General features: G+C 38.9%; 1 protein-coding gene across 1 annotated transcript; it reads right to left on the bottom strand.

Annotated features, from left to right (window-relative positions):
* Positions 1–490: 490 nt before the first annotated feature.
* On the bottom strand, positions 491–9,717 carry tomm70a (translocase of outer mitochondrial membrane 70 homolog A (S. cerevisiae)). The gene is made up of 12 exons (XM_044362053.1): positions 9,381–9,717; positions 7,179–7,352; positions 5,874–6,000; positions 5,660–5,769; positions 5,420–5,568; positions 3,551–3,758; positions 3,256–3,390; positions 3,030–3,137; positions 2,812–2,928; positions 2,539–2,636; positions 2,314–2,436; positions 491–2,233 (listed from the first exon to the last, which is right to left on the bottom strand). Exons 1-12 carry the CDS (start codon positions 9,618–9,620, stop codon positions 2,080–2,082), a joined length of 1,743 nt encoding a protein of 580 aa, XP_044217988.1. The 5' UTR covers positions 9,621–9,717; the 3' UTR covers positions 491–2,079.
* Between the last annotated feature and the right edge of the window lie 2,442 nt (positions 9,718–12,159).

Raw genomic sequence — 12,159 nt, 5'->3', positions numbered from 1 at the left:
CTTCTCCCACTTTATCACTATACAGGTGATAGTCTTACTTGTCCAAAGGTCAACCTCCTGATAAATTTAATATTAGAGAGAGAAATATAACAAAATCTTCAAAAGCTATACCTATTGCAATGTTAAATATCCACTTAAGGTTAATGTGATGTTCCATTCTTACAAATTATTTTGTCTGTGAAACCTCAAGAACACACACATAAACAATATCAGATATATAAAATGACCATTATTAATCAAGCAATATTATTAAGCCAACAAGTTAAGTTTCACCAGTTTATGAAAATGCTGCCATGACATCACTTTGGTTACTGAAGAATAATAAACTCCTTCAATTTGGGGATTTATCTGGTTTCAGCAACATTTCAAAGGACAAACAAACAATGAGGTCTCCAACCATTAAAAGTCAAAGAGTTCTCAGAGCATTAACATAAAGCTAAAGAGTACAAGACTACGTGCACAGGCTGGAAGAAAACTTGCAAAGATGAAATTCATTCCAGGAATTATAACTTTATTAGGATTCTTTCACTTTGGTCACCATACATATTGTTGATGAAGAATGTCAGTGTAGTTTGTCAGTCAGAATTTAGTGGATATCTGAAGCTGAAGGTCACATCCATTTCTCTGAGGTTAACCCATGTTTGAAGATGATTTCTGAGTAATTCCCACCAGCTGCAGCTGGAATGCATGATTTGGTTCTTTCAATGACACACCTTCAATGAAATGTTGCCAATAATGCTGCTACATGCATGAAAATATCTTTTAGCAGTTGTGGCTCATTTCTTTTTTATAGATGACTGTACAGGTGCTACTTGAGAACCAAATCATACACTGTACCAAGAGATTCTCAGTGCTGCATGTAGGCTGGAAACACTAAGGCCTGTGTTGTGGGAGGATACATTTAAAAGGAGGGCACGTAGAAAAAAAAAAAAAAAAAAAAAAATCAAACCACTGTCTTTTTACTCTGTCAAAAGATGAAACCAAATGTAGCATGAAAAATAAACATTTTACAATAGTATAGAAAATAAATCATGTTTATCAATTTAAGTGATCTAGGAAAACAAACACTGAATATCCAATCCCTTGTGACATCTTCTGACACTAGAGGCAGTTCAAAAAATAACATTTTCAAAAAACTAAAGACATAAAGTTGGTTACATTTTCCTAATCCAAAGTGTTTTGCCCAGTCTCTTATCGTTAGGGTGTTCCTAGTGTTCAAACAGCACGAGCATTGCATTTACATTTATTTATAAAGTGAACATGCTGCACAAAAAATATATATTTAAAAAAACAAAAAAAGAAAAACAGGCAATCCTGTAATTAAAAAAAAAAAAAACAGAACAAAAAAAAAACACTTCAGGATCCTAAACTAACTCCTCTGTATGCCCTTATCCCTTATGGGATCAATTCCAGCATTACAAACACAGACATTACACATGTGACTATAATTTTAAATCTTGCATTCGGAACTGATACTGTATGTTACATATGGAAGGTAGCTGGACAAAAACCCTTTTAGATCAGCTTAAATTAAGAGGTGAACAGTCCATTAGAACTATATAAAGCTCTCACAGTATTTTCTGTAGATCTAAGTGTCACATAAACCGTAGTCAGTAAATGGTTCAGACTGAGCACATTTCCATTCTCTTACATTTCACATCATTACTTGTAATTTGGACAAGTATACATGAGCATTCATGTATGATTTTTCCTCTCAAGATGACACAATCTTTCTTTACTCTGAGCAAAAAAAAAAAAAAAAATGTTGATGTTATTGTGGTTGAAATAAGTGTCAAAGGGCTGTGTTGTTAAAGACCCCCCCACCCAAAACAACCTACCAAGTACACCAGAAGCCCCGATCACAGCCTTGGCTTGATTGGGAATAGATATCCATCTTTTCCATGACAGCAAACCCCTTTAATGTGATGTAAACACGGTATGTTATTCAGGGTGCTTCCTTTTATCTTTTATGATCCAGTACTCATTTTTATACAAATCAAAGTAAGTCAGACAGTTGCACTTTTAACATAGTTAGGTTCAGCAATGAAGACTGAGATTGGCAATCAATAGGCCGAGAAGTTACAGCGTCGGAGGTTTCAGCCCGTACTTCCTCGCCACTTCTGTCTGGGCGTATGCGGCATCGCATAACGAGTACAAATGGGCCATCTCCATCTCTGACTTGGCTAGGTTAATCGCCTTGTTGAACATTTCTATCGCCTTGTCCAGATTGCCCCTGGAAGGAAAATGCTCGTGTTATTTGAAGCACTTTGAGAAAGACACAATATGAGGTTTGGGTCAAACTGTTAATCTCACCTTTGAACTTCGATGGTTCCCATGGTTTCATAAGCAAAGTCACATTTGTTGTCAATCTCAATCGCCTTGCTGATGAGCTCTAGACCCAAATCAAGGTCTTGTTTCCACTGCAGCTGTAACAAACTGGACATATATTGAAGAATTACCAACTGATATCTAGTTTACACTTATGAATCAGATCTTATTTTAACAATATGCATAACTGAAGGGGGAAAAAAAGCTTACCCCTTGTGGACATATGTGGTAGCATTGTCTGGTTCCAGTTCAATACACTTGTCATACATCTCATCTGCTTTTCCAAACTGCTGTTGATCAGTCAAAGCCTGAAAATAAACAAAAACACTTGCGTTGTAAGGTCTGTTGAACATGTCAACAACGTCTGAAGCTGACATTTTCTGTCTGAATTTTAATAAAATATTTTATAAATGCCATTTAAATAAGAAAAAAAGCAACCACTGATCATTGTTGGAATAGAAATTCACATTTTTGGTTATATACCTGAGCGTAGAGAGCGTAGCCTTCAGCACACTTTGGGAACCTTCTGATAACATCTTCAAAGCCGTCCATGGCGGTCTGTACTTGTGACGGGTTGTTTCCAGTATATGCTTGTCTATACTGAAGTACATAGCAAAAACAAACTCACTCAGTTAACTCACTCGATAGTGAAGTTAATGTCAGACAATCTCGCTTTTTAAAGTGTTTAGATGAAAACTTACAAGAGCGAAGCATTTCTGTGCCTGGGCTAGAGCCGAGTCAGGCCTGAGCAGGATGCACTCATCGAAGTCTCCCACGGCCTCGTCCACCTGGTCCAGCAGAATCTTCAGCTGAGAGGAAATATAGAGGACTTCGTCTTACACTACAGCATATACCAGGATCCATTCACAAACTGGCACCTAATGAGCTAAACCTATGTTAAAAAGACCAGTTCATCCAGACACCTACCTGACCCCTATGGTGATACACATCAGGGTTGCGTGTATCGATGTCAGCTGCCATGTTGAAGTCTTGTGTCGAGAGCAGAGGCTGCTGCTGCTGCATGTACATGCTTCCACGCTTGATCAAAGCATTGGCTCGTAGCTGTGAAAAATTAGACGACACAACAGAGAGAGATCCTGTGATGTTGTAGCCACCAGCTCATCTTTCAAAAGTCTTTATTTATATGTAAACATCATAAGGTAAGCTGTGAAAAAATGGCATGCATTAAAAATAAGATTAAATCTGGAAAACAGGTCCGTACCTTCACATTGGCATCATGCATGTTGATTACTCGATCCAGATCAGGTTGAGCAGCAGTAGCGTTGCCAATCAGCAGGTAGAATGTAGCACGCAGCAGCAGGGCCTCAGCAGTGTATCGCCCGCCTGACTCGATCTCCTTGGTGCATTCGCTGATGATTTTGTCATAGTTCTCCTCCTCCATGTACTGCTTTGCCTTCAGGTAGCCAGAGCTAAGGACATGAAAAAGACCAGATAAGAAAAACTGTTTATCTACTAGGTAATAATTCACAGTTTTGAAAAAAATTATTTCACTTAATACACTTTAAACTGCAAGTAAACATTTGACCTCAGAAGATATCTTCAATGTGCCCCTCTGCACAAAAACAGACTTCAATGTATTGTAATGCTGAAACAGATTAACAATGCACTGTTTAGTACTTGGTTAATAGGCATATATTGTTGTGCAAACTCAAAATATTAGAGGTTTCCATAAAATATCAATGACATGCACATTTTCTTTACTACACAAAAATGTGTTTGATTGTGACCCTCCAGGTTTACTTCTGGATCCACAGCTAGTTCTACATATTTGTTTTGACTTTGTGAATCCCTTTACTTTTCAGTTGGTCAATATTTCTAGTTGCTCAACGCTTTCTGCAAAAGATATCAAAAAATAAAAATAAAAAAATTGTGGCCCAGCAGATGAATCATAATGATTTTAGTCATCCCCTGACGTTTACTCTAAAGACACAGTAAGGCTGTAATTCTCAGGCGTACATCAACATCTAAAGCCATGACATTTTCAGAACACACTCATGTTCTCCTGAGGATGCATCATTTGGATTTTATCTAGTGCAAACCTCAAGTTTTAACTAGTAACATTTTGAAATTCTATATGGAAGATAGCGACACTCCCCAGAAAAAACATTCTGCTTAGTTCCCATTAAGCAAATTTACACCCACACTCCTGCATCTCATCACTGTCACTGTCACTGATAGTGGAAAGGTCATAGGATCATAAAAACCAAATGAGTTTCTTCCGTTGGAAGCATGAATATGTTCAGAGCTTTAATGGCAACCTCCCCATTTGATTCAAATATTCTTGGAAATTTTGTGACTGTTAAGTCAACACAGGGACAAAGATACCTGTAGAGCATTTCCAGCATCTTGCTCTATGCCACCAGCTCGTCCGCAGTGTTGGACAAGTTCACTTGAAATTACTGATGACATATTACTCATTGTAAAAGTAATTACTGACTTTATTTCTCAGCAGCAGAAGTAATGCGTTTTATTACTCATTACTTTACTTTTGTTAATCAGCTGTCAGCTCCAATCCTCCACACCCACATGTAATATGTATTGTATTTGTGTTTAACAAGCAGGCAGGATACGATTTGGAAGAATGTACTGACCATCCAACAGCTAGTGTTAGCGTAGCCTCAGTGACTGCACAAAGCACTCCAGAAGTCCCGACCTCAGCTGCATGATTCATGGATTTAGTTCTCTGAACTGAACTAGCGCCAGGTGATTCCTGAACGCAGGCGTACCCGTGGCTAACGATAGTGAGCCAGCTAAGCTACAACCCAACTTTGGAATTACTGCGAGTTGCATTTGTCCTCCAGAGAGGTCTGCCAGCTGAACGCAGGGACCACATTGATATCAACCCTCCATCAATCCAGTAAGACAGCGAGCACGCCGACCCCCAAGTGTAAAAGTAATGGAGCGTTACTGGGATTAGTAACTGTAATATAATTATTGAATTTCAAACTGTAATAATATTACTATTAATATTATATTAAGTAATGCGTTACTGCCCGACACTGCTCCTCTGTCCCTCCTGGTGAAACCTAAATGTACCAGTTAAGTTGATAATAAGCAAATATTCTCTGACCTCTCAGTGACTTCAGCTGCCTCGCCCTCCTTGTCCTTGTCTTCATCTTTCTTCTCCCCCTTCTGCAGGGGCTGCGAGATGATGTCATCAGTGAATGAACTAAAGTAGGACTTGATGAACTGAGGAGAAGGCATCATGGGTTCACGGTTCTGCAGAGGGAGGGTTAAAAAAAAATAGATGTTTACTGTGCACTCAGGGAAATGAAACTGACACAAAATGTCTCTAGAAGTGTACAAATACCTTGTATTTCTCTTTGGCCTTCTCTTTTCCCAGCTGTTTCAGCACCTTGTCTGCTAGCAGCATGCTCTGTTGGTTCTGGAAGGCCTCGAGAATACACACCGCTGTGACATCTGGAGGATTAAAAGGAAACAATAGCAAATCAACAACAGTTACACATTTTAAAAGACACATTTGTACAAAGGATAATTTTAAAAGAAAAGGGGTCTGGTCTCACCTTCCAAGCATTCCTTCTTGTTGTCTAGTTTTTCCAGAGCTTTAGCCCTCCTGAACAGAGCCTTGACATAGCGTGGATTAAGTTCCACAGCCTGAGAGCAGTCCTGCACCACTTCTGTCCATTTCAGCTGCAATAAAAGTTATAAACTTTGACATTTTCCAAAAATATCTGTATGAGAATTCAGTAGAGTCCCAGAGTGTGTCCACTATCCAGAGAGGCTTACAAGTGCAGTGGAGATGCAGACCTGTATGTAGCAAATTCTTTCCTTTGTTGAAGTACGTTTTTTATTAACTAGGATACAGATTTGCCTGAAAGGTAATAGTTCTCTATGAGTAAATGTCACTTCTGCTCATGCTTTATCTTTGATAAAAGAGTTTATTTTTTCCCTGTGCATATTGATGTTGAGACATTTAATAAAGCTTACAGTCCAAACTAAGTCTGTACAAAAATGTCAGTGTAGCAGAACTGAAAAATACTGCAAACTGTTAAAGAGATCATTTCACCACAATAAGATCAAGAGATCTATAGTGATCATGACATCTCAAGACCAACATATATGATGACAGTATCTGTAACCAAGTAACACAACCAGTTACGCCCGGCAGACTGCAGCCTAAATTGAAGGGAGTGGTTTACAAACCATTTCTTAAGTGAATAAACCAGTCTGCATGATTAGCGTTGTCCAAATACATCAAACATTTAACTGCTGGCAGCTGGGATGGAATCTTCTTCACTGATTAATCAGCTCAACATCACACTTTCAGCCGGAGAGCATATGTGAACAGAATGTAAGGTTAATATAACACTCAATTTCAGTGTTGATGTTTCACTTGGTGTGTTGCTACACATTGACCAAAGATCTAAAACCTCTGTTCCTCTGGCTTTAAGGTATAAGAAGAGGGTTCTCTCCTTCTACAAGCACCTCAACCCAGTGAATATCTCTGGAGACAAAGTGTACCATACTGCAACATGCAAGACACTCACCAGGATATTCTAAAACAAACTACAATGACTGTGTGTTATTGTACGTAATTTCTTCAAAAGAATGAATGAAGAATCGATGCCAGACAGAGACAACAGTGTCATTGCAGCAAAAGGTTGACATAATAGTGAGAAATTCACTTTGTCTGGACACACTTTCTCATTCAAGTTAATGGGACAATGTGTTCAAACTTTTGACTGGTACTGTACGTCACTCATAAGATGTGTTTCTGACACTGTTTCAGCTTTTTTTTTTTTTTTTTTTTTTTACATTGTTGAATATCACAATAATCTCATTAAAATTTACAAGAAGATGGTACCGACCTGCTGTTCGTAGGCTGCTGCTCTGTTCTGGTAAAACGTTGACAAATCAGTCTTTTGCTCTGTGGGGCACAGAGCAATGGCTTCTGTGTAGCACTGGATGGCGTTCTCATACTTTCCAGCCTTGAAGTACTTGTTGCCCTTGTTCTTTGCTGCTTGGGCCCGATCCAAAGGGCTCTAAATGAGACAGAGAAAAGATGGTGTTTATTGGTTGAATGGTGTCTTCTGCATCTCAGTAGACTAGATCAAGGACTGAAGAGCCAGAGGGTTATTTAACATAATTAAATATCTCTCAGCAATCTATTAGAGCTGCAACTAGTCGACTGACAGAAAATAAACTGGTAATTCCCTTTCATCGTCTTCACATAGTAAAGTGAATATCTAATGTTTAGACTGTGATAAGACAAAGCCAGACATTTGATGACATCGCATTGGGCTCAAGGAAATCGTGATGGTATTTTTCACAGTTTTCTGGTGTATTATTGACCAAAAGATTAATTGATGGATCTGGAAAATAATTGTCAGATTAATCAATTAAAACAATCATAGAAGAGCCAAAATTGCAAAAGGACCATTTATAACAACTATGCCGACACCAACACTGATTCAAGGATAACAACTGTAATAGTAGGCTACAAATGATGATTATTTTAATTATTGATTAATCTGTCAGCCATTTTCTTACTTGATCGTTTGGTCTATAAAATGTCAGAAAAAAGTGAACATTGCAGTTTGGCATTTTTTCAAGAGAAAACAACTTAATGATTAATGGATTTCATCCTGTGGATACATTTTCTGACCACTGACGAATCGATTAATTGTGCATTAACTCAAAACCCTGCTTTCAGATTTCTATAAATAAATGAGCTCAATGATGGATAAGAAAGCACATTTCACTGACATTAGCAAACACTGCAGGAACAAAGAGACTTAAACCATTTGATGTTTGTGTTTGAAATGTGAAATGGTTTATAACGGTTGAATGTTTGTCTTAATCCACGTGCATTACTTTGCATTAATATCACACAATACCTTAAATGAATCCTGTCTGTGTCACGTCACACATGAACAGAATCTGTTTATTAGCCAAGTATGCAGCACGCAAAGCATGTGTCTGACTAAAAATATAGCAAGAGTAAAGTGATAATGATTATGTACTACTACAATAAACAAAGTGGTGCTAAAATTAAATGACAAATTTTAAATCTATTTACAGAATGGGATAATAATAGTTTTGAAATGGAATATAAAACTTGAAATGATATATTGACTGTACACAGCTGTGTTATGGCCAAAGAAATTGTGACAAGAGCAAAAATTAAATGTGACATGTACAATAAATAATTTAATTATGTAACCGTGGAGGTTGGATGCAATGTACAATGTAAAGTCCAGTTTGATGAAATATATGAAAGTGACCAGTGCAGGGATTGAAAGAGGGATGTGAGATGTAAAGTCCAGTTTGATAACAGTTCACCTGTTTAACAGGGCAACAACTTCTGGAAATAATGACTTAACATTTTACCTTTATCACACTTATTACTCAATGACATCCTATTTATAGGATCGGTTTCATATTTGCGAGCTAACAATCTCATACTAATGATATTGTATTCTATAATTACACAAAGCTGCTTCATGTAACTTAGCTCATGGACGCCATAATATCGATAGCATGACTGAATGAACGATCATGGGGGAAACATGAGTGAGGTGTCCATTACGCATGCATGTTACCACGAAATGAAAGCTATGACAGCCAGCAACAGCCTGTCACACTGTATAATGAAACCAACGCAGCCTGGTTCAAATGACATTTGCAAAACATAAAAATTACAAAGCTGTGCTTGTGGCTCCAAATAAAAAGCCTCGTGTCGTTTTGCTCCCACATGTTTTTACTCGTCAGTCGCACTTACATGATCTGTAAAGTCAATGGTTGCTTTTAAAGGCGTGCAGGCATTTGCAACCAGGCTAAATTAACCTAGCCGGCATATTAACACGGGCTAATCCAGCGCCGCTGAGCCGGTTGCTAATGGCCTTGCTCTCCTGAAGGTAGCTGCCACCGACGCTCGGTAACGTCAGGTGTCCTTGACTGTACTTTCACGGCAATGACGCATGTAGTAAGAAAGGTGTACGCACAGCTCAAAGGCATACACAGCTACCGTGATAATGGTGAATTAAACGCAGTCTCAGGGCATCAGTTACCATGTCCTCCTGTTCTCGGCTGGCCCGGGCTGCGCCGTCTTGGCCCTGCACCGGACTGGCGCTGCCTTCCGGTGTTTTCCGCTCCCCGCTCCCTTTCCCTCGCCTTTCCTTCGTCCGGCTGCGATTCCAGAGGTAAACCGCCCCGACCCCCAGCACTATGGGTGTCCCGACCAACAGTGCCAGCTGCCAGCGGGGTAGTCCAGTCCCGGACTGCGGCTCGACTGGCTTTGAAGCAGCCATGATCAACAACCGAGCAGTGGCTAACCAGCAGCGAGTACCTGCGTGCGTCAGACAGCGTGAGCAGGCGCCACTTCTTCTTCCCGTGCGCTGCGAGGTCACAGACACACCGAGGAATCATGGGATACTGCGGGACTGTGTGTAGTTGTAGTACGTAGTGACATTTTGTAGTCCAATCATAATCTCAGAGAAACTGTGGAGTTTGAGCCTTTAGAAATAGTGGCAACAAACCATTTTAGTAGTTCTCCGGAATTGAGCCAGTAGTCTGTTGTAGTCTCAGTTATAGTTTGCAGTGAAGGGCAGTGTAAAAAAAAGCCAAATAAGCAAACACATTTGAATTTTGCTTCAGTATAATGCACCAGTACACCACCACCATCCACTATGACCTCAATAATAAATATAAAGTAGAATTATCATCATCAAGCTTCGTAAAAAATAGACTTTATGGCAGAGCTGTTGTATTGGACTGCATTAGACTGCACAGGTGTTCATTACAAAAGTGCTTGGTGAGTGTATATCAGTACTTTCAGGAAACATGACCCCCACCTGTCACTGTCACAATAACATTATCCACTCTGTGGCCTACTTTATCATGCATGTACTGGACTGAACAGTTTGTACAGTATCTGAATCATTGTTATAGGGAAGACTTGTTATAATGATATACATAAGAGACAAATAGGCCTATGCTGGAACACTGTTTGCCACCAGATTTACCATTTGTCAGTAATTTGAATAAATACCATTTTCATGAGAGATGTGATCCAGAGACTATATGGACCAAGCACAATGTTGGCTGAAATTATAAGGAACTTAAAATCAGATATGAACATAGTGCTCTCATATAGCACCTATGATTTAACATGTCCAGGACACTGCAGCAGTTCCTTGCTTCACCTGGTCAAAACTCCAGCCTCAGTGAGAAGGGCACTAATGATATGCTTTCTACCCATCTAGTATTTCTACTTAATCCAAGGTACACTACACAGATAGATAAGGCCACATTACAACTGGGGTGAGTTTTATTTGTGATGTGGATAATGTAAAAATAAATAAATAAATAAAGTTTTACAACATTTTGGGACATTTTTAAACCATTAACGATTAAAATCTTACCAAAGTAATGTTTTCAATGTTTACAATCTTGAAAAAATGACTGCAGCCACCAGGCGGCAGTGTTGCTGATTCTCAACAAAAATCCATACTCTCACCTATTCCTCTACAGAGATGACCACATCAATTAAAATGTTGCATGATTATCTCTGTATGTGCTTGTATGTTAAAAGAAATTAAAATACTTCTTGCTGTCATAAACCAAGAGGGCTACAGCATAGCGTATTTTGTTTCCCCAGTAAAGACAATTTTATTTACAAGTACATATTTTTCAGCTGTAACACTCATCAACATATGGATTTATCATACGGGTTTGAGTGGGTGTTTCTGGGTTTGTATTTTTGCCAGGTTCTTCTCTGTACCCTTTCAGCGCTGAGTGCTTGTCTGTCTGGACGGTGCTGGAGCCTGACTATCAAATTTCGCTCTAGGCCATCTTTCCTCAAACAGTGACCAGCATTGCCCAGTTTTCAAAGTCAACTGTAGCTGGTTAAAGGGAAGCACATGTGATGAATAGACCTGTCCTTGCAGCAGCATAAACCTTTGTTAGAGCATCATTCCCTGGAGAGGTCGTGTACAGTTCAAGGACATACTGTACATTATGCTGTTGATTAATTCTGTTCCTGAAGTTGTACCGGATTAAAATGAAACGTTCGATATTAGATTAAAAAATGTATTTATAATATATACCAAGTTGAAAATAAAATTAAATTTTGTTTGTCCCGGCTGAGTAGCTCAAAACATGTTACTGGCCTAAAAATAATCAATTCTACACTAACACAGTAGCTTGATTTGAAAAGCCACAAAATCAATTTTGCCACTAAACTACAACACGTGATGAGACACATAAGTGTGTTTTGCATGTGTGGTGTGTGTTAGCTTCTCCTCACTGACTGAGCATGTAGGTGAAAAGGGGCTACAGACAGAGGTTACAATAAGGATGTCTGATCTTCTGGCTATTCCTGACTCTGTGTGCCTGCTATTGTTGGCACAGCCTGGCTTAGTTTTTAGTCGCTGCCACTGGATGTTGGGTAACCAGTGACCAACCTGTTCGTCTGTACTTTGAAAGTGTAAATGACACTGAATTATTCTAGTTAGACCATGTAATCTGATTAATTTCAGATGTCCATGCACGTAAAGTTTTATTTATGCAGTTGTTGATCTTGTTCTCTGGCAGACTAGTTTGAGTTCCAGAAAGTACTTTTAAGTATAATCTGTATTATCACACACCAGCAGAAGAGACAGTTGGTTCAATCAGTCGATAGCGAGCCTCTGAGTTGGATCACAGCTTCTTGTCTCCTCATTCACAAGCCTCATCCTCTAGTCTTCCAACTAGATTTGAAACAAAGAATTGTGTTGTTTACCTCTATTTGTTGGCACTTTTTTACATTTCAGACTAATTAGTTTATGTTAATTATCATGTACAACCACT

This window comes from Thunnus albacares, chromosome 9 (genome assembly GCF_914725855.1).
Source record: "Thunnus albacares chromosome 9, fThuAlb1.1, whole genome shotgun sequence".
NCBI classification, from domain to species: Eukaryota; Metazoa; Chordata; class Actinopteri; order Scombriformes; family Scombridae; genus Thunnus; species Thunnus albacares.
The sequence above is the reverse complement of the archived record's forward strand: the minus strand, read 5'-3'. Positions and strand labels throughout refer to the sequence as shown.

What these genes read in the sequence shown, in the direction of transcription:
- tomm70a (XM_044362053.1), bottom strand. Translation starts at nt 9,620, where the DNA reads ATGGCTGCTTCAAAGCCAGTCGAGCCGCAGTCCGGGACTGGACTACCC. An exon ending in GCAGCTGAAGTCACTGAGAG is followed by an intron (nt 3,759 to 5,419) that starts GTCAGAGAATAT and finishes TCATGTCCTTAG; the next exon opens with CTCTGGCTACCTGAAGGCAA. An exon ending in GGAACCATCGAAGTTCAAAG is followed by an intron (nt 2,234 to 2,313) that starts GTGAGATTAACA and finishes TTTTCCTTCCAG; the next exon opens with GGGCAATCTGGACAAGGCGA.